This window comes from Xiphophorus couchianus, chromosome 1, assembly GCF_001444195.1.
Source record: "Xiphophorus couchianus chromosome 1, X_couchianus-1.0, whole genome shotgun sequence".
NCBI classification, from domain to species: domain Eukaryota; kingdom Metazoa; phylum Chordata; class Actinopteri; order Cyprinodontiformes; family Poeciliidae; genus Xiphophorus; species Xiphophorus couchianus.
Window position 1 is genome coordinate 17,131,598 of NC_040228.1, and position 26,558 is coordinate 17,158,155.

Consider the following 26,558-nt stretch of genomic DNA (forward strand, 5'->3'; position numbering starts at 1 on the left):
GAAGCAGCATTCAGCTTATATGCACCACAAATTTGGAACAAACTTCCAGAAAACTGTAAAACAACTGAAACACTGAGTGCCTTTAAATCTCGACTAAAAACCCACCGGTATAGAATTGAATTTGAAACGTAATCAATTACGAATTTAATTGGCACTTGACTTAATGTAATGTTTTTATTGTTGATTCTATGTTGCATGACTTTGTGTTTTTGTGTTTATGATGTAAAGCACTTTGAAATGCCTTGCTGCTGTAATGTGCTATACAAATAAAATTTGATTGATTGATTGATAAATAATCCAATGATGTTCACCAACGCTCTTTGATTGAGCTATTTTGCAAAGAACAATCTGTAAACATGTCAGTCTCTAGATGTGCAAAGTTGCTGGAGAGATTTCCCCAAAAACATGTACCAGAAAAAGGAGTACTAGATCAGATGATAATCAGATATCAGATATCAAATAATGTGTGAATACATGTGTGACATCCTTTTCCATGTAAAAATCTTTCTATGTTTTAAAGCCATACATTAAATTTTGGGACATTTTTGTGTTTGAATGCCACAAAAAATTCAACCTAACCTAAAGGCTGATCTACTGTATGTGTTTCTTAATAGAAGGAAGAAAATGCTCCAAACTGAAAACCAAAAAGGCAGAGACAACTTAAAGAAATAATGGGATTAAATACATCTCTGCTTGTTTTACATTTCATATTTATTGAAAGAAAGAAGAGCATTGAGCCAATTTGTAAAAAGTAACAAAATAGCAACTATAACACATTAAATTCAACACACCTCAAATTCATTAAAAGAAGCTTATAAATACACATTGTTGGGTTGTTGGAATACGCCTAATAAAATTCCTTACAGGGACTATAGCATGGTGGAAATCTGTGGTAAAGTAAAAATCTGAACATTTGTGGGGAAAAAAAATGGTGTAGCTGTAAAGCCAAACGTGAGTGAAAGGTTTTGTTTCTGAACAATAAGGTGCATTTCCCTTTACAAAAACAGTGAAGCGCCATGTGTCAGTGGGAAACAATTTGGAAAAGTGACCTTAAAACTAACCTTAATCATCTGTTTATAGAAACAATACTTTGCTTTCTTTAAGCTTAAAGGAAGATTGGGTTAAAAAAATAAATACAGTTTATTGATTGGCTGAATAGACTATGCTATACTATTTACAGAGAGCGCTTAATATTTCACCATTGTTCACCATGACATTGCCCATATATATGAACCATGATAAGTACTGTAAAATAATGTTAAATGGATAATCTGAATTAATATTGAAAAAAGGAGACTATGATATGGCTATATGAATAACAGTTGAAGAGACACATACAGACAGGTTAAAGTCTGTGTGTCAAAGTGCATAATGAACAAAGGGCCATTTGCAGCACCTGGGGAATGTTAAGGCTTCTGGGGCAGCTTAATAAAAGGCCCAGTGTCCCCACAAAAAAATAAAAATAAAAAAATAGCCGTGTCACTGTAGCTCTCCCTCATAATGCAAGGATTCACAAAAAAGCAAACATCTCAATTATTCCGCCTCATGTGTAAAGAAGTGACAAGTAAAGGATTGTGATTTCTGGCTTGGAACTGGCCTTGTGAAGATCCACACATGGCACACAAGCACCTTAACCCACCAATTCATGACCAATTCATCAGAATTTCTAAGCCAATTATGAGACAACATCAAACACCACTTTTGTTAGAAAGTGGAAGGCACAAGATTAGCTTTGCAGACAGCATCCATTAGAGTGAGCCACTTGCAAAGAGGAATTAAGTTTCCTAGTGAAAAAAAAGAAACTGCTCTGGGGAGGAAGGGATGAAGTGATTGAGAGTTTTAGAGAACTCAGACTAAAAAATAAAAGTAGCTGATATTGACTCGGCCAGAATAAAAACATAGCAATCTGGAAATAAATATTTAACAATACTCTTGGTTTCTAAAAAGGAACTGTTTTTGTTTTGTTTTTAAGAGGGTCTTTTTTTTGCAAAGGACATAATTGTTTAACTCTATAAATATAATTTATATAGTTTCTTTCTTCCATCCTGTGTTCCACAGCTCATGAATTCACACAGATGTACAACCATCATCCGCAAGGCAACGGGTCTTTCATCACTTGCAGACGAATTGGTCTACAACTGTGGTGCACACCCTGCACTTCACATAGCAGCACCAGTGGAACTTGCAGTTGCATCGCTCCACAAGGTGTGCCTTGAATTGGTCGTAACCTCGGCCGCAGCACATCAGCTCGCATCCATCCATGCCCTCTGACGTCTTGTTGCAAAGGCGCCCCACGGTGCCTATGGAGCCAGTGCTTTGGTTCTTTAAGCAGTAGTCTGGACTCTGGTCGATATGCACCAGATCGTTGCTTGTCGGAGCGTTGAAATTGCTGTGCATTGGCACCAGTTTGCCACGCGAGTTAAGCTTCATGACTGCTGCACTGTCATACTTCTCCTTCAGAGCGTCGCCCACCTTACGGAAGTCGGCCAGCTGCAACCAGCAGGTCTTTAAGCTGCAGGATCCAGACACACCATGGCACTTGCACGACACATCGGCAAGGTTTGACACCGCCTTAGAGAAAAAAAAAAAGATAATAATAATAATGAAAAAGTGGCTAAAAGTGGTAATTCCCATTTGAAAAGCCCTGCTGCTAACCCTGCAGAAAACAAATTCAGTGTGTATTGGAAAACTGCCTACTGCTTGAGAATGTCCTGTCTTATTGCAACCACAAAATTTTGTATTTTTAAAAGTTTTTTTAGTGCCTTTTTGTGAAATGGAAGTAAAAAAGATTATGTATTTTCTAACAAAATTATGACATGCATAAGCTCTCTTTACTCTGATACTCAAATAAAATCCATTGCAACCAACAACCTTCAAAATTTAGCTAATTAGTATAAATCAGAACAAATACAGCTGTACTGTGATAGTCTAAGTGATTTCTTAAGGAAAATGAGAGCACAAACACAGCATTATTAAGACCAAGGGAAACACTAGACAGGAATGAAGTTGTGTAGAACTTTAAACTTTGTTTTTATTTCAACTTTGGCTAAGCAGGTAAATCTCTTTGAGACATGAGGTTTCCCATTTCAAGACTGAACCCTCTAGCTCAATGCTCAGGAAGAGCAAGGCAGATGTCATGATTGAACAACTGACAGGCTGATGGGGTGTCCCCTCAGCTCGTTAGTTCCCACAACCACGAGAAAAACAAAAACCTTATTAAAGCGCACACAGAGTCAGTGTGACCCTGCCGGGACCGCACACAGGGCTTCTAGGACTGTGGGAGTTATATAGACATTGGTACGGTTGGTTATAAAATAATATCCTAAGCTATGAACATTGTAATATCCAAAAATTGAGAATGGCACAACTGCAAACACCCCAAGGACAAGCATCAGGACAGGTAAGCTGCTCAGAGACCTGAGTTTCCCTCCCAGCAAAACAATGTGGTTCCGCAAAGCGCTCCGCAGGTGGCGAATATGAATGCTTTCCAGTCTTTTTTCTGTTTTAGTGTGTTTGAAAGGGGGAAGAGGAGGTATGGGGAAAAAAAACACAACCTTTGTCCTCTAGGTCTCATGTCTATTACTTTTGATACTAGTAATGGTTTTTGAGTTTATCACATTAGGCTCAACAATTGTAATTTGACATAAAAGGAAAAACATTTACGAAGTATGAATACTTTTGTAAGGCACTGTACATCCCCAAAGGTTTGCACTGTAACTTGTCTCTCCAGCAATCAAAGATACTGCTGTTGTCATAAGGGATCAGTTTTCTTCTGAGGGAATCATTGTTTTGTTTTAGTCTCCAAAGGTGTTCAACATAAAATGTTCACTCATTTGTTCAACTTGAAAGAGAACAGTTTGGCCAAAGAGATCTAGCACGATGCTTTCTTTGAGGTTGATTCAAGATGTTTGGAAAGGAAAAACCCCAGAGCTGTTTCCAACGACTCCCTCTCCCCATACACATCAAAGCTGCGGAGGGAGTGAACAGACAGAGCTGTTAAACAGATGATCATACAGAATCTGTTTTACGGACCTGGATTGTCTCACTTCTAAAAGTCTGCTTTCCTCTTTGAGAACTTTTACATTTGTTTCTTATCGGATAATGTAAAAGGTGATGCCTTACCCTCCTTCCTGCCTCATTATTGTGAAGGTTCATCTGCAATCTTGCGCTATCGTACGAGCCTTTTGGATAGCTCTTCTCCCTTTCGCGTGCATCCACAAACTCCCTGGAGAACCTGTAGCCGTAGTTGAGGTTGTCTCCACATCCGCCCCACAGCCAGTCTCTCTGTAGATCTTTGGGACGAGCGGCCCGACTGCACCCGCAGCTGTTGAGCTCGCCCTCTCTGCAGGCACGGCTCACTGTGTTCACCACCCCTGCTGCGCTGATGGCATAGGTGAACGCCGTTTCCCGACTGCCTGTAGACACACAAACATAAACATCATATCACATTTGACATACTGAGGCTGGAACAGAAAAATCTAAATGCTACTCTGTAGGCTGAATAATATTGCCTTGTAAATAGTGATACTGAACTTCATGCTTTGTCACAACCCAAGAACAGGATGTATAGAAGCGATATCTCAACACAAAGTAGCACATCATTGATTTTTCGTTTTCAAATAAGGACATAAAAAGTTTGGTGTGTATGTGTATTCAGTTCCCTTTTACTCTGACACTAAAAATGCTTCAGCATAACTAACTGCCTCAGAAGTTTCCTATTTAGTAAATAGAGCCTCCTTGTGTGCACATTAACAAGCAAACAAAGCAGGTTTGGTGGTAAAATATGATTACAAGCATTGCACATTCTATGGAGACCTGTTTGATCGTCCAGAAATGGAAAGTAGTACCGCACAACTGCAAACCTGGCCATCCACTTGAACTAAATGGCCAGGGCAGAAAAACATTTAGAGAATGCGCAAAGAGATCCATGGTAACATGAGAGAAGCCACAAAGATCCACAACACAGGTAGAGGTATCTATGAACACAAAAAACTATTAGGTGTGGATTCCATACCTAATAAGATGGCAAGAAGAAAGCCATGTTGCAATAATGTCATTAGAAGTCCAATTTGCAAGTTGCCACAAACCATAGAAGAACACAGAAGGTCCTTTTGTCAGTAGAGACTTGTCGCTGCATATTCAGTGAAAGCTGGTTCTACACGACATTAAGTAAGTAATTTCCCTTCCACTTCGCAGGTATGTGTTACTTTGTTTTGTTTGATCTAAAAAAAATCCCAAGAAAATTATTTGAAATGTTACAAAAATATTGAAAAGTTCAAGCGGTGTGAAGACTATGCAAGGCCCCGTCTCCATTTTTGGAGTATAAGCATTGATGTCTATTCAATATAATAGGCAACTCGGTGCCATTCTGATTTAAGAGTGTGTGTGATGTTGTGAGATGTGATGTCATCTTACAGCATTCACTATACACTTAAGATTACAAAGCACTCCAGCCAAGTATTGCAGGCTCGTCATCCGCCAGCATGTTGAACAGTGTAATCTGCTTTGCTGTTATTGGGATGCAGCCAGAGAGAACACAGCGCCCTCAAGTGACAGAGATCCCTCTTCACAAGCCACTCACATTTGAGCAAAATTAAAAGTGACAGCGACTCTTTTGCTTTGTCTTTCATGAGTGAGTGGAATCACTGTTCATTAACATCCACGTTTTCTGCCCTCAACATTTCCTCTATACAGACAAGAGGTGGATACAGAAATGCGCATGGACTGTATACATTGTCACTCCAACAAAGCCACAGACAAGTACAGCAAACTAAAATAAGATAGCAGCTCAAAAAGAACCAGACGAAAAAAAAACAAAAAACCTATAAAGCTGGTTGGTAGAATGAGAAGACAAGAACTGCTAAACAATAAAAATGCATGGTTCATATACTTACAGGGCCAAATCTATAGGGATTGAGCAGTAATGACAACAACAGATGGGAGGAAAAGTTAGATGGGTCAAGAAAAAAATGATAGAGCAAGAAAAATACACAAATATAAATGATAGGAAACAACCACACTGAAGAACTCCTTTGTCAAGTCTCAAAGAATGCTTTGAGGCAGATAAGATCAGAGTTCCTGGGGGATTAATTAGTTGTGAACAACTTTTAATCCAGCCTGAGGATATTGGCCTAATAGTGGAACTGTGGACAGATGGACTCTAATCTTCCGAGCTGCTCATGCATCATAACCTCGAGCAAGCAAAGCCAACAAAAAGAGGAAATCTGAACACAGTCTCACTCTGATGCTCAGTTTTAAAGCTTTCACACAGACAACTATAAAGTGGAGGACATGTTTATCCAGGTCACAGTGGACCGAGACCAAGTCAATGCTGTGGAGGACGAGAGCCGAAAGACTGGCAGTGTGTAAAGTTTTCATTTAGGACTCACTTGTGGAAGGTCAGAAGTACAACATTGAATCTAGAGAGGCTAATTCAACAGTTGATCAGTTGGTTAAAGTGTATATTAAAAAAACAACTCCTGATTTGGGATGACATGGTTCACTTCTGCAGCAACACATTGCTGTTGATAATATTGTTGATCAATGTCAAACCAGCCACTTAAAACTAGTGAACATAGAGTGGGCTTAACAACCTCATGTTAAATTTGGATCTGCAAAACAGAACACAGTTGCATCGTACAGGACACCTCCTAAAAAGGAACTAAATAAAAATCAGACCAACTTTAAATACCATATTTTTTGCACTATAAGCCGCAACATTTTTCCCACGCTTTGAACCATGCGACTTACTACGGAGCCCTCTAGGGGACATGGGGAATTTTTTTTCTTTTGCGTTCCCTCGCAAAACTTTTGCGTTACCTCGCAATACTGTACTGGTCAGTTATGCAGCATAATTGAACACTGCCAGCCTTTCTTACGGTGGGCGCCGTACTTTATGCTTTAATATAAGGTTATGTGAGGTTTTTCCATGAATGTTAGTATCTTTTTGTGAAATATCTGAAGTTTTATATCTTTCTTTAGGATAGAAAGGCACCACAAACCTACGATATAAACAGAAACCTTCCGTAAGTAGGAAAGAAATAAAAATACATTATAATTTGGACTATTTCTGAGTTATTATCGCGGGTAATAAATCATCTGACAGTTTTGATTGTGTCTCTGTTGTGTTCGTAGTCTGAATGGTTTAAAGAGCTGCTTTCAGTGCCGCTCCATCTTCGCCTTAACAGACATAAACATGCAGTAATAAATCGATTTTCAATCAGTGTTTTGCACCAAACAGTTTTTACTGTTAACAAGTTTTTATTATTAAAAACACGACAAACTAATGATGGTAAAGGGCCGCACTGGGTTAACTCGGGGAATCTCATCTGTCCGTTTATCAATCAACTCCAAACCTTTTCTTTGTTCTGTCACAATTATCGATTTATTCCATTTTGATGATCAGGTTCCAAACTTTGCAAGGACTGACCGCCCCGCTCATCTGCTTCCTAATACACACAAAGCCAGTATCCTTCCCATTCATACCTGGTGACGTCACGCCCACGTCGACACACCCACCACACAAGTGTCAAAGCCGCTGCTCCTGTCATATCAATAATTACTTATTTCATTCATATGGCTCTTACAGAGCCTCAGTGAAAACTTGTTTATTATTATTAACTGTTTGGTGCAAAACACTGATTGAAAATCGATTTATTACTGCATGTTTATGTCTGTTAAGGCGAAGATGGAGCGGCACTGAAAGCAGCTCTTTAAACCATTCAGACTAGAACACAACAGAGACACAATCAAAACTGTCAGATGATTTATTACCCGCGATAATAACTCACTCCTCCATGGGCTGCCACCTTATCGTGGTGGAGGGGTTTGAGTGCCCCAATGATCCTAGGAGCTATGCTGTCTGGGGCTTCATGCCCCTGGTAGGGTCACCCAAGGCAGACAGGTCCTAGGTGAGGGACCAGACAAAGTGCAGCCCGAAGACCCCAATGATGAAAGAAAACCTTGGACTTGGTGTTCCCTCGCCCGGACGCGGGTCACCGGGGCCCCACTCTGGAGCCAGGCCTGGAGGGGGGGCACGATGGCGAGCGTCTGGTGGCCGGGCTTTTACCCATGGAGCCCGGCCGGGCTCAGCCCGAAGAGGAAACATGGGCCCCCCCTCCCATGGGCCCACCACCCGTGGGAGGGGCCAAAGGGGTCGGGTGCACTGTGTGATGGGTGGCGGCCAAGGGAGGGGGCCCTGGCGGTCCGATCCTCGGTTGCAGAAACTGGCTCTTGGGACGTGGAATGTCACCTCTCTGGTGGGGAAGGAGCCGGAGCTAGTGCGTGAGGTCGAGAGGTTCCGGCTAGAAATAGTCGGTCTCACCTCGACGCATGGCTCTGGTTCTGGAACCAGTCTCCTTGAGAGGGGCTGGACATACTTCCACTCTGGAGTTGCCCAGGGAGAGAGACGTCGGGCAGGAGTGGGCATACTTGTTGCTCCCCATCTCGGCGCCTGTACGTTGGGGTTTACCCCGGTGAATGAGAGGGTAGCATCCCTCCGCCTACGGGTGGGGGGACGGGTTCTGACTGTCGTTTGTGCTTACGGGCCGAACGACAGTTCAGATTACCCACCCTTTTTGGAGTCCTTAGAGGGGGTACTGGAGAGTGCTCCTCCTGGGGACTCCCTTGTTCTGCTGGGGGACTTCAACGCTCACGTGGGCAACGACAGTGAGACCTGGAGGGGAGTGGTTGGGAGGAACGGCCCACCCGACCTGAACTCGAGCGGTGTTCTGTTGCTGGACTTCTGTGCTCGCCATGGATTGTCCATAACGAACACCATGTTCAAGCATAAGGGTGTCCATATGTGCACTTGGCACCAGGACACCCTAGGCCGCAGTTCGATGATCGACTTTGTCATCGTTTCATCGGATCTGCGGCCGTATGTCTTGGACACTCGGGTGAAGAGAGGTGCGGAGCTGTCCACTGACCACTACCTGGTGGTGAGTTGGCTCCGGTGGTGGGGGCGAAAGCCGGTCAGACCTGGCAGGCCCAAACGTGTTGTGAGGGTCTGCTGGGAACGTCTGGCGGAATCCCCTGTGAGACGGAGCTTTAACTCCCATCTCCGGCAAAACTTCGAACACGTCCCGGGGGAGGTGGGGGACATGGAGTCTGAGTGGACCGTGTTCCGTGCCTCCATTGTCGAGGCGGCCGATCGGAGCTGTGGCCGCAAGGTTGTCGGTGCCTGTCGCGGCGGCAACCCTCGAACCCGTTGGTGGACACCTTCGGTGAGGGATGCCGTCAGGCTGAAGAAGGAGTCCTATCGAGCCTTTTTGGCCTGTGGGACTCCGGAAGCAGCTGATGGGTACCGGCGGGCGAAGCGGCATGCGGCTCGGGCGGTTTGCGAGGCAAAAACTCGGGCGTGGGAGGAGTTTGGAGAGGCCATGGAGAAAGACTTCCGCACGGCTTCGAGGCGATTCTGGTCCGCCATCCGGCGTCTCAGGGGGGGGAAGCGGTGCAGCACCAACACTGTTTATAGTGGGGATGGTGTGCTGCTGACCTCTACTCGGGACGTTGTGGGCCGGTGGGCAGAGTACTTCGAAGACCTCCTCAATCCCACCAACATGCCTTCCACTGAGGAAGCAGAGTCTGGGGACTCTGGGTTGGGCTCTCCAATCTCTGGGGGCGAGGTCGCCGAGGTGGTTAAAAAGCTCCTCGGTGGCAGGGCCCCGGGGGTGGATGAGATCCGCCCGGAGTTCCTTAAGGCTCTGGATGTTGTAGGGTTGTGTTGGTTGACGCGACTCTGCAATATCGCATGGACATCGGGGGCAGTTCCCCTGGACTGGCAGACTGGGGTGGTGGTCCCCCTGTTCAAAAAGGGGGACCGGAGGGTGTGCTCCAATTATAGAGGGGTCACACTCTTAAGCCTCCCTGGCAAGGTCTATTCAGGGGTCCTGGAGAGGAGGGTCCGTCGGATAGTCGAACCTCGGATTCAGGAAGAGCAGTGTGGTTTTCGTCCTGGTCGTGGAACACTGGACCAGCTCTACACCCTCAGCAGGGTCCTGGAGGGTGCATGGGAGTTCGCCCAACCAGTCTACATGTGTTTTGTGGACTTGGAGAAGGCGTTCGACCGTGTCCCTCGGGGAGCCCTGTGGGGGGTTCTCCGGGAGTATGGGGTACCGGGCCCTTTGATACGGGCTGTCAGGTCCCTGTATGACCAGTGTCAGAGTCTGGTCCGCATTGCCGGCAGTAAGTCGGACTCGTTTCCGGTGAGAGTTGGACTCCGCCAGGGCTGCCCTTTGTCACCGATTCTGTTCATCACTTTCATGGACAGAATTTCTAGGCGCAGCCAAGGTGTTGAGAGGATCCGATTTGGTGGCCTTAGGATCTCATCTCTACTTTTTGCAGACGATGTGGTCCTTTTGGCTTCATCAGATCTCGCTGGATCGGTTCGCAGCCGAGTGTGAAGCGGCCGGGATGGGGATCAGTGCCTCCAAATCCGAGGCCATGGTCTTGAGCCGGAAAAGGGTAGAGTGCCTCCTCCGGGTCAGGGGGGGTGTCCTGCCCCAAGTGGAGGAGTTTAAGTATCTCGGGATCTTGTTCACGAATGGGGGAAGAAGGGAGCGGGAGATCGACAGGCGGATTGGCGCAGCGTCTGCTGTCAAGCGGGCGCTGTACCGGTCCGTCGTGGTGAAGAGAGAGCTGAGCCAAAAAGCGAAGCTCTCGATTTACCGGTCGATCTACGTTCCCACCCTCATCTATGGTCATGAGCTTTGGGTCATGACCGAAAGAACGAGATCGCGGATACAAGCGGCCGAAATGGGTTTTCTCCGTAGGGTGGCTGGGCTCTCCCTTAGAGATAGGGTGAGAAGCTCAGTCATCCGGGAGGGACTCAGAGTAGAGCCGCTGCTCCTTCACATCGAGAGGAGCCAGTTGAGGTGGCTTGGGCATCTGGTCAGGATGCCTCCTGGACGCCTCCCTGGTGAGGTGTTCCGGGCACGTCCCACCGGGAGGAGGCCCCGGGGAAGACCCAGGACACGCTGGAGGGACTATGTCTCTCGGCTGGCCTGGGAACGCCTCGGGATTCCCCCGGAGGAGCTAGAAGAAGTGGCTGGGGAGAGGGAAGTCTGGGCCTCCCTTCTGAAGCTGCTACCCCCGCGACCCGACCTCGGATAAGCGGAAGAAGATGGATGGATGGATGGATGGATGGATGGATGGATAATAACTCAGAAATAGTCCAAATTATAATGTATTTTTATTTCTTTCCTACTTACGGAAGGTTTCTGTTTATATCGTAGGTTTGTGGTGCCTTTCTATCCTAAAGAAAGATATAAAACTTCAGATATTTCACAAAAAGATACTAAAATTCATGGAAAAACCTCACATAACCTTATATTAAAGCATAAAGTACGGCGCCCACCGTAAGAAAGGCTGGCAGTATTCAATTATGCTGCATAACTGACCAGTACAGTATTGCGAGGTAACGCAAAAGTTTTGCGAGGGAACGCAAAAGTTTTGCGAGGTAACGCAAAAGGTTTTGCGAGGGAACGCAAAAGTTTTGCGAGGGAACGCAAAAGTATTGCGAGGTAACGCAAAAGAAAAAAAATTCCCCATGTCCCCTAGAGGGCTCCGTAACTTACAGCCCGGTGCGGCTTTTCTGTGGATTTTTCTTCAACAGCCACAGGGCTCCTTAGCAGGAAGTGAATCACTGCAAGTCAAAATTGGAAATCACAGAAGAAAGTGCTGATTTTCATTTAGAACAAGCTGGCAGCAGGCACGATGGAGAAATGTTTTCAAACTCATACCCCCTCATCATGGAAGCCACACGGAGAAGTTTGTATGATGCCGCTTTTAAGTTGAAGGCTATCGATCTGGTGGTACAGATCGATAGCCGCTGCACGTAAGCTTGACGTTAACTAATTCATGGTTCGCCTTTGGACACGCAGGGCTGCGTCCTTAATAGCAGATGTATTCAGGATGCAGCCCTTGCAAGAATATGTTCATGTAAACATTTTTTAAGTTTAATTACTTTTGAGTTAGAATGTGCTTCTATGGGGAGATCACGTGGGTCCGGACCAAGATGGACGCTTGAGGCTCTTCTCCGCTCCAGGCTAAAAATAATTTTACATCTTCCTCCAGTTAAACTCGTTCTTGTCTACTTTGAAACATTTCGGGGATGCCTCGATCACAACGTGAAAAAGATTTCCCAATCTTTTCCCCGCCGGGTTCTTCCACCAAGAAGAAAACCGTTCCGAGGGAATCAAGTCAGGGTGAGGCTAATGCTAGCGTCTCGGAGCTAGCCGACCAAATTACAATGGAGCTGATTTTATCTGAGGTAAAGTCGTTGGCCTCCCGGATGAAAGATATGGATGCATCCATCGGCACCCGACTCGATACTATTGATGTCGCACTGGGCGATTTAAGGGCCTCTGTCGGTTCGGTCGAGAGCTCTCTGTCGCTGCTCTCTAGCAGAGCGGCGGACTTGGAAAAACGCATGGAGGAGGCCGAGGGGAGAATCTCCGGGACGGAGGACAGCCTCGGCGCCCACGGGACAAGCATAGCCGCCATGGAGAAGATAGTGGAACAGCTACAGCTAAAAATAGATGACTTGGAGAACCGTGGTCGGCGTAAAAACTTAAAAATCATTAACTTACCAGAGAAAGTAGAGGGCAACATCCCTCTTGTGGACTTTCTCCAAGAAATGCTACCGACCTTGGTCGGTTTACCAGCTGATCATCCAGCATTGGAGATCGAACGGGCCCACAGGGCTTTAGCTCCTGCTCCGGCCCCGAATAAACCACCACGAAGTATCCTGGTTCGTTTCTTGAGATATTCGCACAGAGAGGCTGTGCTTAATGCAGCAAAGAAGAAGCGTGACATATTCCATGACGGCTCTCAACTGAGATTCTACCCCGACCTGTCGGCGGAGGTCCTGAGGAGAAGGCGAGAATTTGGCACTGTGGTGAAGGAGCTGATCCGCCGCGACAAATACCGTGGATTCGCTTATCCCGCTCGCCTCAGATGTCTTCATGAGGGGCGAATCCGTTTTTTCGATACATCTGAGGCTGCCGCTGCATTTCTGGACTCGCTTAAATGAGGCATTCTGTTTATTATTGTTTCTTTTTTCCTGCTTTATTCAGGAAATTTGGAGGAAGATGGACTTTATACCCACGCTGAGACCTAAAAAACAATTTCTCTTTTTCTCCTTTTTGAACTTACTATGTTGGGAGGCCTCTCAGTGTGGCTAAATCTTATTTCATTTTTTTGCCTGGACCACGGATGGTGTTTTGAGCATCCAGTTGTCGCTGTGATCGAACTTAGAATCGGGAGTTGTATGCTGTTTGGAAACGTTAGTGACATCTTTTTGGGTTGTTCTTTTCTGTCGTTTGGGGACAGGATAGGGGAGGGTGAATGCTGCTGTTTGCAGATTCAGTATTTTATTTATTTTATTTGTTTTTATGTTAAATGTCAGGAACCTAAATGTGTTTTTTCTCTTTTTTATACATGCACAAATGTCTATGTACAGCCCAACCTATTCAAATATGACACCCAGTGTTTAAGAGCTGTTTTCTGCCCTTATAGTTTGTATGTTTGGCTCTCTTAGGATTGTTACCTGGAATGTACAGGGACTGGGCCATGTGATCAAGAAGAAGAAGGTTTTGTCTTTCTTGAAAAAAAATAAACTTGACATAGCACTATTACAAGAAACTAGGTTATCTGCTACAGAACATTTGAAACTTAAAAGGGACTGGGTAGGTAATGTATATTTCTCCGCCCATTCACAAAATAAGAAGGGTACGGCCATTCTCATACACAAGAACCTTCCTTTTATTCTGGAGCATGAGGAGAAGGATTCAGAGGGGAGATTTATTCTAATTACAGGGTCGATCCATGGACAACATATAACTATTCTCAATGTATACGCTCCTAATGATGACTCGCCTCAGTTTATGTCACGAATGATCTTATTATTTAACCATCATTGCAAAGGAATTGGTTTTTTGGCTGGTGACTTTAATTGCGTAATGAACGCATCTCTGGATAGGTCCTCCTCTGCGAAATTGTCGAACCCAAAAGCTTCAGCTGTCCTAAAAAACTTATGCACAGATACTGGTTTGATAGATATTTGGCGACATTTACATCCTAAAACAAGGGACTATACATTTTATTCACATCCCCATAACTCTTACTCCAGGCTGGATTATTTTTTTATCCCCAAATCGCTTTTACACTCAGTTCAAAGCTGTAACTTAGACCCCATAGTCTTGTCAGATCATGCACCAGTATTCTTAAGTGTTGATCCAGTATTACGTATGCCTAGAACTTTCACTTGGAAATTCAATACCTCCTTTTTAGATAATAAATCCTTTTGCAACTTTGTCCGGAATAACTTATTGCAGTTCTGGCTTGACAACAAAAACTCTCCTGTATCTTCTGCTATGATCTGGGATGCAGCAAAAGCTACTTTCTTACTGCTCTCACCAGAAAGCGGCTCTAGCGGAGAGAAGAAATAACCTTGAAAAAGAGGTGATTCGACTAGAACAAATACACAAACAATCACCAACATTGTCAAATTTAAAGGCACTAATGGCTGTTAAATCTGAGCTTAATATAGACTACACCCGCCAAGTTCAGAAATTATTACTTTATACTAAACAGAAATACTATGAATTTGGTAATAAGTCCAGTCACATGCTTTCTCATTTATTGAAAAATCAAGTTAATAGTCGCTTAATCAATATGATAAGAACGCAAAACGAAGACATCTCATATGACCCAATAATTATCAACAGCACTTTCCGGGATTTTTACACATCTCTATATAATACAGACATGGCTGACCCAGAAGATATCACCTCCTATTTGAGCAATATATCTCTACCTTCTGTCACGGGAGAGGATCGTGCTTTTTTAGATGCTGCAATCACTCCGGAGGAAGTTTGGGCTGCAATTAAATCTATGCCAAACGGAAAGTGTCCTGGACCTGACGGGTTTCCATTGGAATTTTTTAAGTCATTTTGGCCAGAGATTCAACCAATATTAATGCCCGCTGTTAATGACATTCTGAGAAATGGCATCCCCCCCTCGTGGAGACACGCTTCCATCAGTCTTCTTTTAAAAGAAGGTAAAAGTCCCCTGGACTGTTCCTCCTTCAGACCTATTAGTTTGCTTAACGTTGACTATAAAATTGCGGCAAAAGTTTTGGCCCGGAGATTGGAAAATATCCTCCCTAAAATAATAAACCCAGATCAGGCAGGTTTTATAAAAATGAGATATGGCACAGACAATATACGACGCGTTCTTAATGTTGTTCAGTACCTTAACACTCACAAAAAGCCTGCAGTAATTGTTTCCCTTGATGCCGAGAAGGCCTTTGACCGAGTTGAATGGCAGTTTCTTTTTCAGGTGTTACATAAATTCGGTCTGGGCCCAAATTTCATCAACCTGGTTAAAAGCTTCTATTCAGGCCCAACAGCCTCAGTTAACACAAATGGCTTGATGTCTGAGCCTTTTAAGATTCGTAGGGGCTGTAGGCAGGGGTGCCCCCTCTCACCCTTACTGTTTACATTGTTTATTGAACCTCTGGCCGAGATCATCAGGACTAATCCAGATGTATCTGGAATCAATATAGGCGGTAGAAATCATGTAATTTCACTATTCGCAGATGATGTACTTCTGTATGTGTGCAATCCTGAGAAATCAATCCCAGCTATCTTGGAATCTATGGCCACGTTCAGTGCTTTGTCAGGATACAAAATCAACTTAGGAAAGTCTGTCGCCACCCCTTTCGGCATCCCCCCAGAACAGTCCATGCAATCTTCCTTTCAAATATCTACGAGAGGCTTCAAGTATCTGGGTATTTTTGTTACACATGATCTGAATAATCTTTTTGGAGCTAATTATTCACCTCTAATTCAGAAGATAAAACACGATTTAATAAAATGGGCTCCCCTGCCTACTTCTTTCTTAGGGAGAATCAATATTATAAAAATGAATATTCTTCCGCGACTTAATTATTTATATCAAAATCTTCCCTGCTACTTATCTCCTGCACACTTTAAGTCACTAAATTCTCATTTATCTCGCTTTGTTTGGAACAACAAACACCCAAGAGTTAAGTTTTCTATATTAACTAAGCCAAAACATCTTGGAGGACTGTCATTACCATCCCTGCAACTTTATTATTGGGCAGCACAACTTAAAATAATTTCAAAATGGTTTATGGATAGAAGTAACTCTTTATGGTTAGATCTGGAATCCCAATCCTGTTTCCCCAGCAAACTTAATTCTCTTTTCTTTATAAGTGGCATAGACCAAATACCCCATCTCAGAAGCAACTTTATTGTTTATAATACCTTGCTGGCTTGGCGAGATGTGAAGAAATATCTTAATATCTCTCCCATCCTCTCTTCTTGGTCGTCGTTAACCTTGAACCCAGATTTACCAGCGGAGATTAGAAACATTGGTTTGTCTGAATGGTCATCTAGGGGACTGTCAATTATTATGGACATACTGGACTCTGACTCTGTTAAACCCTTTGAACAAATTAAGGCCAATTTCAATATTTCTAATAGAGATTTTTATAAATACCTACAGATCCGTCATTTTGTGAACTCTCTCAGGAGAACAGGAGACTTACGCACAAGATTGTCAGAGTTAGAAAATATAATTGTCATGACCAAATCTCCAAAAGGACTTATCTCCAAGATATATAGTTTATTATCTGGCTCCGACTCCTCAGCTTACGATGCTATGAAGCTGGTGTGGGAACATGATCTAGGGCTGAAGTTTGATCTAGCAGATTGGGAGGAAATTTGTATTGGGGTTTTTCCCAAATGCGCCTCAGTTTCTATACATGAGCAGAACTTTAAATTTTTCTACCGAACTTATTATACACCTGTTCGCCTTCGGAGGATGTTTCCAGACACTTTAGATCTTTGTCGTAAATGCAAAATACATAGAGGCACACTTATTCATCTGTTTTGGTCTTGCAATTGTATTCAGGTTTTCTGGAAAGCAGTTCATCTGATGATACAAGAGATCTTTGGTAAACGGTTCCCACTAACTCCCTCCTTCTGTCTTTTTAATCATGCTTCGGAAATTCTATATAATGCAGATACTAAACATTTGCTTGTAATCCTCTTATTTCTGGCCAAGAAATGCATATTACTGAGATGGACAGCACCGCAGGCCCCTACGGTTGATATGTGGATTTCACAAATCTCTGACATTGTTTTAGTTGAAAAGTTGACTCATGATCTTCATCAAAATTCAGACAAATTCTGGAGGATCTGGGACCCAGTACAATCTTTCTTACAGAGACTGTAATCTTTATTTATCTTATTAATTTACTTGTTTTTTTTTTTTTTCTTTTTTTTATTTCTTTACATTTAACATATCGTTCACTTGGCTGTCTGGGAGTTTTGACTACTTAGAATGTTGCCTGGGAATGTCTGTCTGTACTTTGTGTATGTGGGCTGTATGTATGTTTTGTTTTTTTTGTTGTTTTTTTTTTCTTTAACCTTTTTCCATGTTGATACTGTTGTGCTCCTTGTTTATTTGGGGTGGGTTGTTTTTGTTTACTTTTGTTGATGTTTACATATAGTAAAAAAACCAATAAACAAATATTTAAAAAAAAAAAAAGAATGTGCTTCTATAATTTTGTGGTTTTTTTAATGCTTTGGAATTGAAGTTATTGTTTTTAAGCCATTAAAAGAAGTAGTCACAGGTCACTTTAATGCAATCTTAAAACACCACAATCCACTAGAACGCCCTGGTCTGATAATGTCGTAAAGATTTCACAAAGCAAACTCAAAACCAGGGCTGGTTAAGTTCTGACACTTTACTATGGCTCTTTTTTTTTTTCTTGCTGTAATTTGGAGTTTCATTTCACATTTCCATCACTACCATTTTTTATTAATTTAATCTGTCCTATTGCTTTTGGTTTGCTGTAAGTTATAGTCCAACTTGTGTGCTTTCCTAAAGGAATGCATCAAATTTTATATTGGGGCAGAAATTAACAACTTGGAGCTGGACAAAAAGCATTTTGTGGTTGGGTGGCAAAATCAGTTTTTTCTTCACTTGTCTAATTTGTATAAAACATTCAGGCTGTTGAAAAATGCACACCCAAGATAAATTATATAAATTCTCCCACCACAAGCAACGACTGGGATCAAAACCAATGCCAAATGCAATCCAATAGCATTTTGCAACTAAAGCTGTCAAGACTGCTGTAAGTCTGCAGAGATCACAACACTGATATTTTATGTTAATTACACATAGAGAACATTTAAGTACTGATGGGAAAACTAAACCAAACGCACTCAGTCCACAAATGGGTTTAAGTTTAGCAAAAGAAAGCAAAGCTAAGTTAGCAAAAACCATTTGATTCCACTCCTCATATATCTATAAGCACACACAGACACTGTAATCTCTGACAAGTTGATATATTGGAGCATACACTCACTGCACTCCTATTATGTTTAAATACAGGGAGAAAGCAATCATTCAGACTGTGTGTATATGTGTGTGTATTAGACCATCTCCCATTCATCAGGGGGAAAGCAGATTCTCTGCCTCCCTCCTGCTCCATGTCAGGGGTTGCTTTTGTGGGCCAAAGCCACATGTGATTTATCCAGCAACCTCACCCACCAACTATTCCCTTCACTCAGCTGCTGAGAATCATCAGCCCCATGCATTTCATACACAGGCATATATAATTTAAACGACTAAAAAGAGGTCAGTTCGTGAATAAAAAAAAAAAAAACAGAAGAGAAATCTTAGTTCACACTACTTCACTTGTAGTGCTCATACTCTTTAAAACATTTTACATTGTGTTCCCGCTACAGCCTCAAAACCTGTTCAATAGACCAACACAATAGGGTGTATAATAATAAAAAAGTATAAATAAAATTATCCATGGTTTTCTGCTTTTTAAAAAATCATTGAAATCTTTGAAGTGCGGCCTACTTTTGTGCTCCGCCATTTTTTACTCAAATGCCCCTTCGTTGAATGCAGTGTAACTAAATACCATCAAAAGTCACCTATTTCGCTGAACATAGTCCACCTGTGTATAACGTAATTTCAATATAACTACAGTTGCATAAATGTCCTCTAAAGACATTGATGTCTTTAGAGGACATCAGTGGACATGTCCTCTAAATAAAGGAACACCCCAGAGGGGACAAGGATAAAGTTCTAGAAAAGTTCTGGAGAGTGAGTTCATCAAAATGTCCAAAGGTTGTAACATGTCTGTTGGCACTTTAACTCTGGTGGAGGTGCAAAGATACATTGTTCTCAGGAATGAGAATCTGTTGACGAGGCAAATATTAGTTGTAAATTCCAAAAATCTGTCCTTTGCTTAAGAGTGGGTGTAAGAAAGGTATGTGTAAAAGAAGGCAACATAAGGTCATGTTAATCTGGTGCACACCATGTCAGAGACACTATAAAAATATAGAAAAATGTGCTCAGGTCAGATGACTTAAATTTTTTACTTTTTTGCTTGAATCCAAAACAACATGTTCATGTTAGAAAACTAACTCTCGTATCTTTATGGCAGCAGTATCATGCTGAGGGGATAAAAATCAAAGCCAGAAATTCCCTTTCTATTGGTACGTCATATCAAAGAATATTGATATGACGTGTCAGAATGTTAGACAAAGTTCAGACATTAATCTAATTGAGACAGAACTTTAAAATTGTTACTCACGGGTCTCAACACAATCTGCTGAGGTTGAGCTACTTATCAAAGTTAGTAGGTAGATACCCCCAAATATTTAAGGCTTTAGTTGTAGCTCAAAGTTTTCTATAAAGTATTCAAGGGAGCTGGGGAAGAAAGAACACTACACTTCCGACTTCTATTAGTAAAATGTTAAAAAATTCAGTTACCTTTACGCTTCATAATTATTATACTGTTTTTTTTAGTCTATCACATAAAAACACAAGAAAATACATAGAAGTTGTGGATGTGGTGTGAATGAATGAATTTTTTTGCAAGGCACTATGAGCTATGTATATACATCACTCTGGTGAGTAGCTACAGCTGGAACTAAATCTGTCCAATTTGTCTTCATGCATGCGTTTCCTGTGCTTTCCTTTTTGTTTAACATTCAAAGAATTTCTTACCTATTTGCATGACGCGTCCAAAAACAGAGGCGTTGTCCACCGTGCTGCAGTTCCAGCGCCGGTGCCTGAACTGGTATTGGCATTCTCGAATCCCCATTTTGGCACCTTCGCCAATAAACTGCATGTGGTCCTGGTAAAGCTGGCACAGTTTCTTTTGGCCCTGAGACAGGCCCACCAGCTGGCTGCACAGAGGCTGGGCCCCGATGATGTAGGCCTCTGGGATCAGTAAAGGGTTCATGGCCAAAGACCTGGGGGTGGTGGGACACACAGTGCAGTGTTTTCACTCATGTGCCACTGAAACAGATGTATGGCGGTTTCACAGGCCAAGGCCGTGATCAGCAGTTGATTTTACTTGATTGGCTTTGAGAAAGGTATGTAAATCATTGCAATGAGAGGCATTTAGTCAGTGCCACAAGTAAAATCTCTTCATGCGAGCTCAAGCACTATGCTCTGAAAACATTTAGAGGGTCATGAGAGCAAAAACTATTCAGAATGTAATTGAAAACAACATTGCGATAAATGCTCTGATGTATTCATTTTGAATCTAACAAAATTATAAGCCTATCCCCAATCATGCTTCAAGAAAATGTTGCTTCAGTCTTAGTTTTAAAGTCTTAGTTTTAAAGCTTTTACTTAAAAAAAAAAGATTTTGCAGATTATTGACATCAAAATAACTTAAACTAAATAATTCTCAAACCCTCGTTGTGTCTAAAATCATGAGCCTCCACGGTTTGCACAATTTTTGGGTGCCAAATATGATAATTTCATTTAAATTAAGTGCTGTAGTCAGAAGAAAAAAAAGCAGATGACTGTACCCAAGAAGATAGCAAGAACCAATGTAAAGCAGCAGAAAGAGGAACACCAGTGTGAGCATCTGGTTCCAGGCCACAGGACAATTAGAGCAGCCCATCTCTGAGACCCCAGAGAGACACAATTAGCCCCCAGTGTAACCTGATCAACTGAGGAAACTCACCAGCGAGGGAACACGGGAATGAATACACTGATACATACACACTAAGGCACATAGCAGGGGGAAGAAAAAAAAAAAATCACTGCAGCTTCTCAGCACTCAAACACACATGCAGATTGATGCTCTGTCAACATCCACCCTTAAATCATTCACACCTGTGAGTTCTCTCTAAAAGGAAACAGAAAGACACACAGACTTTTTTTGCCTCCATGTCAAGTCTGTAAAAAATCCCTGGTAATGAAAGACTCTTCAACAAGGTTTGTAATCGGACTCAGTATTTGAACTTTAATGGTGCTGCTCGCCGAGTTGGGTCCATTAGTTTAGTTTCTTTTTTTTTTTGTACAAATTAATTCCTTAATGGGCTCCCATTGTGCAAACCATTTGCTTTGATTTGGCTGTTTCTATTTTTCCACATTAAAAAAAGTCTTATTTAATAAATTACATTTCAGATTTCAATGTTATAGTGGTAATAAACTGAAATGTTCTCAAAAGTGTTTAGATGAAATGTTTTATTTTCTCGATAAAATTTCTTATATCAGTGTTAAACAACACACCAGTGAATGAAAAATTCCTTGCGGAGATTTATCTGAGCTGGAACAAATGTGTACATGCATATTCCTATTTATATGCATTAAAGGATTAAATTCTAAACGACAGCATTTAATGTGTCTGAAATATACATTTTTTTCTGGTTTGGCAAAATTTTTTAAAAATTGCAGCGAAATTGTAATTGTATTTCTGGGAAGGTATGTGCAACAGTCAGCATGTTATACAATGTAGCTGAGCAGGTTTGGGGAATAAGTACACACACAGACATCAAGCTGTCTTTCAAAGCAAGCAAAGAAAAATGTCTCATTTTTAAACAGAAATTTCTCCCATTGTGTTTTTTTTCTTTTCCTTCAAGCTGTTTAAACAAGTCTGAGATTCAAATAAAAATTGATCAGATGGACAACGCTGACAAATTAAGACAAAGTGAAATCTTGTAGAAGCAGAAATGTCTACATACCACCATGAGTTGGCCTCCACGACCACCTGCATGAGGAGTGTGAGGAGTGTGAGGGCAAAGACACAGTGCCTGGAGTCCAGCAAGCTGCCACAGGGCCAGCAAACTGGCCGACAAACACAACCTAGCCTCATCTTCATTCTGCCAGAGATCTGCAAAAGAACAGAGAGTGGATTTGTTTAGTTCTTGCTTGTCCTGCTTATTTTGCATGTTTCAGAATAAAAACGTGCATGTTAAGTAACAATTTTAGCTAAATTTGCTTATGTGCAGATAAGATGCGAAAGTGATGAGAGCCAAGAGGTCAATCAGCGCTTGCACTGCAGAGCCAGAAAAGTCATTTAGTCTGAGTGTGGATCAGAAAGACTGATAAAAAAATTGATTGGATGGACAACGCTGACAAATGAAGACATGCAGTCAGAGATGAAACAATGGTCATGAAACCCCAGACACATTCCTGAAAGCAGCCAGGGAAGGCCTAAAGTTAGATTTTATAGAGATGCATTTTAGTGTACAAATTGTTCAGATGAGATTTCTAAAACCAACATGCTCAGACAAAGAAACAAATAATTTAGGGTTTCTATGTATAAACGTCATCAAATCTATTATCAATTTGTACGACTGTATTAAGAGGGATGTTTTTTGTTTCTTTATGTTGATTTTGAGAAGTGAAAATATATTTTTTTAAATCACAGTTTTAATTTCAAGAAATTTCTAAGAACTTTTAAAATGTCTATATTAAAAATAGATAACAGCTCTTAGTTTGAGTAGGAAGTGCGGCTGATCTAAAGAATATTTAGGTCGTTAATCTGCGAAAATTTTAACTCAATTTCTAATCTTGGTAATTGAATTTCTGGCAAACAGGAGCCATGTTTTGTGTCTCGTTTGGCCAAGATAACTCACATTAAAGTGGGGGGGGGGGAGAAACGAGCGCTATTGTTGAACGAGTGCGTGGTACTGGTGCAGTTTGACGCAGGCAGAAAATAAGTCTAAATAATTGCCCCTTATTTTGCAAACCAAGCAGCCGTGCCAGCCTTGAGGTTCTGTGTGAATTTTGGGATAGAGTTGTGATTTGCCACGCTCCTTTTATTGTTCAGGGCTGATTCGGGGAGAGACACAAGACAACCGAAAACTCCACACAAAAAAAAGAAAAGAAAAGAAAAGAAAATGAAAAAAAAGCCAACTTCCCCGGCACGCATGTAAAATGACTCACGCACGCAACACGCATGCATCAGCGTGTGCTTGGACGTTTTGCGTGCAGCCCGGTAATAATAATAATTTGTGAGCTTGTTCTTTGTGCTTTTTCAACGTTATTTAAAAAGCAGTGCTTGTTCAGAAACAAACGGCCTTGCGCAGATTTTAAACTAGTATAGCCTATAGAGTTTTTCGTGGCCTAAACGAAGCCGGTCTGAAAATAAATTAAGTAGATATCTTCTAATTAACTTCATTTGGAATTTAACATTTACGAACGGAAAACATAACATTTATGAATGTTTGAGACAGTAAAAAAGTAGTAATATTTTATTTTAACACTAATAAATATTTCATTGCAGTTTGCTAAAATTATTAGTATTATGCTCCGCCATCATAATGTGTGTAAATCCATGCGTCCAGTGACCCCTGGAAGCGATTTGACCCGAGCAAAGGTTTCCTATGACCTGGCCAGATGACTAATGACTGCGCTGTGAATTTTTGTCGGAGCAAAATTTCTTTCTTACTGAAGAAATTTCTGCATGAGAACAAAAAATACTGTCATGGAGAATAATTTCCATAAACAGTTGCTTTCTTGAGAAAACAGGGGCATTTATCATTGCTGATGAAATTAGGGGCCCTTATCGGAACCGAGGAGTTATCTGGGGCGGAAATTCTGTCGATATTTTTGGAAAACTTGGAAAGTTAATTTAAGGTCCTTATCACAAAAAACATTTAATTCTAAGTTCTTACAATAACAACTTGCATCTCATCAGGGAGTTTTTACGGAAAACGAAAGGTAGTCATGAAAAAAAAACCACATTCAGTGACAATCAAAGTTTCACAAATGTACTGTTTAGGGTTAAAATTAAAAGCACACATTTCAACACACACAAATTAATGAACACGTTTCTCCTTGATGCTTCTTAAAAACCAGGAGAGGGAGCCAGGTGCAAGGATTTGATTATTGAAAAAGCACGAAGTGACATTTCAGGCTTAGAAAACTTTTGAAGCCATCATTCACGTACAGTTGTCACAAATGGGTTGTGGGTGACATTTGCTCAATTTCGTTTTTATTATTAATATTTTACACTCCGATAGCAGTCTTAGCAAGTTGGAGTGTGTTGGTTTTCTCAAAGCATGTTTCACACACGACATCTGTCAAGAACTTGCATCCACATTCTCATTCAGGAACCAAATGCTTTCCACTAATCCCATCAGGACGATTAAAACAAACACCGGCTCGTGTAAAAATTGAGTCAAGCGGGACTAGTTATACTCACCAGGGAGAACAGCGCCTTAGAAGTAGCAATCCACTCTCTGCAGACGTTATCGATGAAATAATCCCAGATCTGGCCAGGTGGATTTCAGGTTACTGAAGGCAAACTTTGCTTTTTATATCCGGGTCTCTTGGAAAAGTGCTTGATGAGGCCGAGAGTTCTTCTGTTTTCGAGTTTTTAGTGTGCAGGAGGGCCCCACAAGTGTATCTATTAAAAGCGTTCCGTGCGCTTATAGCAGCTTAAATGTCTGGTGAAAACAGCTCAATGCACAAAAAAAAAAAAAAAAAAAAAAGCATGTATCTTTATATATAAAAAATAAAACAGTGAAAGGAAATGACTTCCTTTTACAGTGCGTAGATTATGCGGCAGAAATTAAAAACCAAAGTGCTACTGGTAGGATCGTAGTATCTCGTCCTACTTTTGTCGATTTACGTCTGAATTAAACGGGAGTGAAGCCACTCACTAATTAAACCTCATCTACATCAGAACAAAAAAAAAAAACAAACAATCGAAAAGAAGAAAAAAAAAAAAAACATTTCATGCACATGGGATCCAGCCGCTTCAGCCGCTCAAGTCATAGCGCTCTTTACCTGCCGAAAGATCCACACGGTGATCCTCGCCACACACGACTTGTCAATTTACCTTCCATTCTGCAGTCCCCTGATAATTCCCTCAGCCTGAGTCAAACGTTTGCACACCAGAAAAAAAATTAAGTCCACCGCTGAACAAGTTGCTGGGGTAAAAAGGAAAAGAAAAAATAAATAAATAATAAGTCGAATCCAGGCTGTATTGCTCCAAAGAAAGAGAGACAACTTTCCCCTGTCTTCCAAACGGTGCGGCTTGGCGAGCGAGCGCGCGCGGTGCCAAGAGGACAGAGCGTGTGAAACAGCGGCGTCTTTAGTGTTGCTTCTCCGTGTTGCTTTGGGCTCCCACGCTCTATGTGTGCGTCTGGTTACGTTCAAGTGCAGAAAACTAGCCCTCCCTCTCCCCTGCTCTCTCTCCCCCCCTTTTCGCTTCTCTCTCACCTGCTAAAGTCGCCTCCTCTCCCCGTCCTTGCGCGGATGCGCCGCTCGACAAAAAGAAAGAAATTATTCAAAGCGCATGCGCTTCACATCTATACCTATCGCTTTCTTCCGACGACTAGCATTTTAAGAAGCAAATTTCAGCAAAGGTAAAGTTGAGCAGGGAGGGTGGGCAGAGAGAGAAGGGAGGGCGGAAAAGGCTGTAAGAAAACAAGCGTCTCTATTACCTAAAATAAACTTATAAAGCACCCGCGGCTATTAGCCCATCCATACCAGGGCAGAGTCGGAGATTTTCACCGGCTGTATATCAGGTTACCGCTCCAACACAATCAAGACAAGTAGATCCACACCATGCGCTGCTTACACAAGCCGATCTCATCACCTGAAGGCCTGCGTGCTTTACGGTCCTTGCGGTAGGCCTAATTATTATTTTTTTATGGCACTCTATCTGAAAACAGGCTGCCGAAATCTAGACGCTTCCAGGTCGATATTTTTCAATCAGGCCGACGCCGACAGTTGGGGCAAAGTGGGTAATAGTTTCACACAGGAAGTCCACGAATCGGCTGTGCTCGCTGCAGGCACCTCTGATGTAAATTCCACCCGAAAAGGATTCCATATGGAAAAAGAAAAATGAGATACAACAGCCTCCATTTATTGGATATTATTGTCCATTCATTTCTTAGTATTTAATCTCAATTTATTGGATATTATCATGTCTGTGGTTATCTCTGAGTCTCTGTCCACAGGATTCTCGTGTTTAATATAAAAAGTTATCTTCATAATAACTTTTGTTTTGTTTGTTTCTGAGACGTTTTTGAAATGGCCCCACTGTACAAAGATGTTTCCTACTGGGTTGCACAGATACCATACAGTGTTGGCGTCTGTCTGTATACCAACACTTTATTTTAGGTGATATACAAGTGCATCTGAATAAATAAGAGTATAATTGAAAGTTAATTTATGTCTGAAAATAATAATAAAAGAAATATGAAACTCATTATACTGATACCTCAAGCATCTATTTCTGTCATTTT

The 26,558-nt window shown here is 41.9% G+C and overlaps 1 protein-coding gene across 1 annotated transcript; it reads right to left on the reverse strand.

The window, feature by feature from the left end:
- Positions 1-690: 690 nt before the first annotated feature.
- wnt5a (wingless-type MMTV integration site family, member 5a) lies at positions 691-25,604 on the reverse strand. Its single transcript, XM_028021143.1, has 5 exons — positions 24,506-25,604; positions 22,038-22,186; positions 20,062-20,309; positions 4,123-4,415; positions 691-2,571 (listed from the first exon to the last, which is right to left on the reverse strand). Exons 2-5 carry the CDS (start codon positions 22,172-22,174, stop codon positions 2,113-2,115), a joined length of 1,137 nt encoding a protein of 378 aa, XP_027876944.1. The 5' UTR covers positions 22,175-22,186; positions 24,506-25,604; the 3' UTR covers positions 691-2,112.
- Between the last annotated feature and the right edge of the window lie 954 nt (positions 25,605-26,558).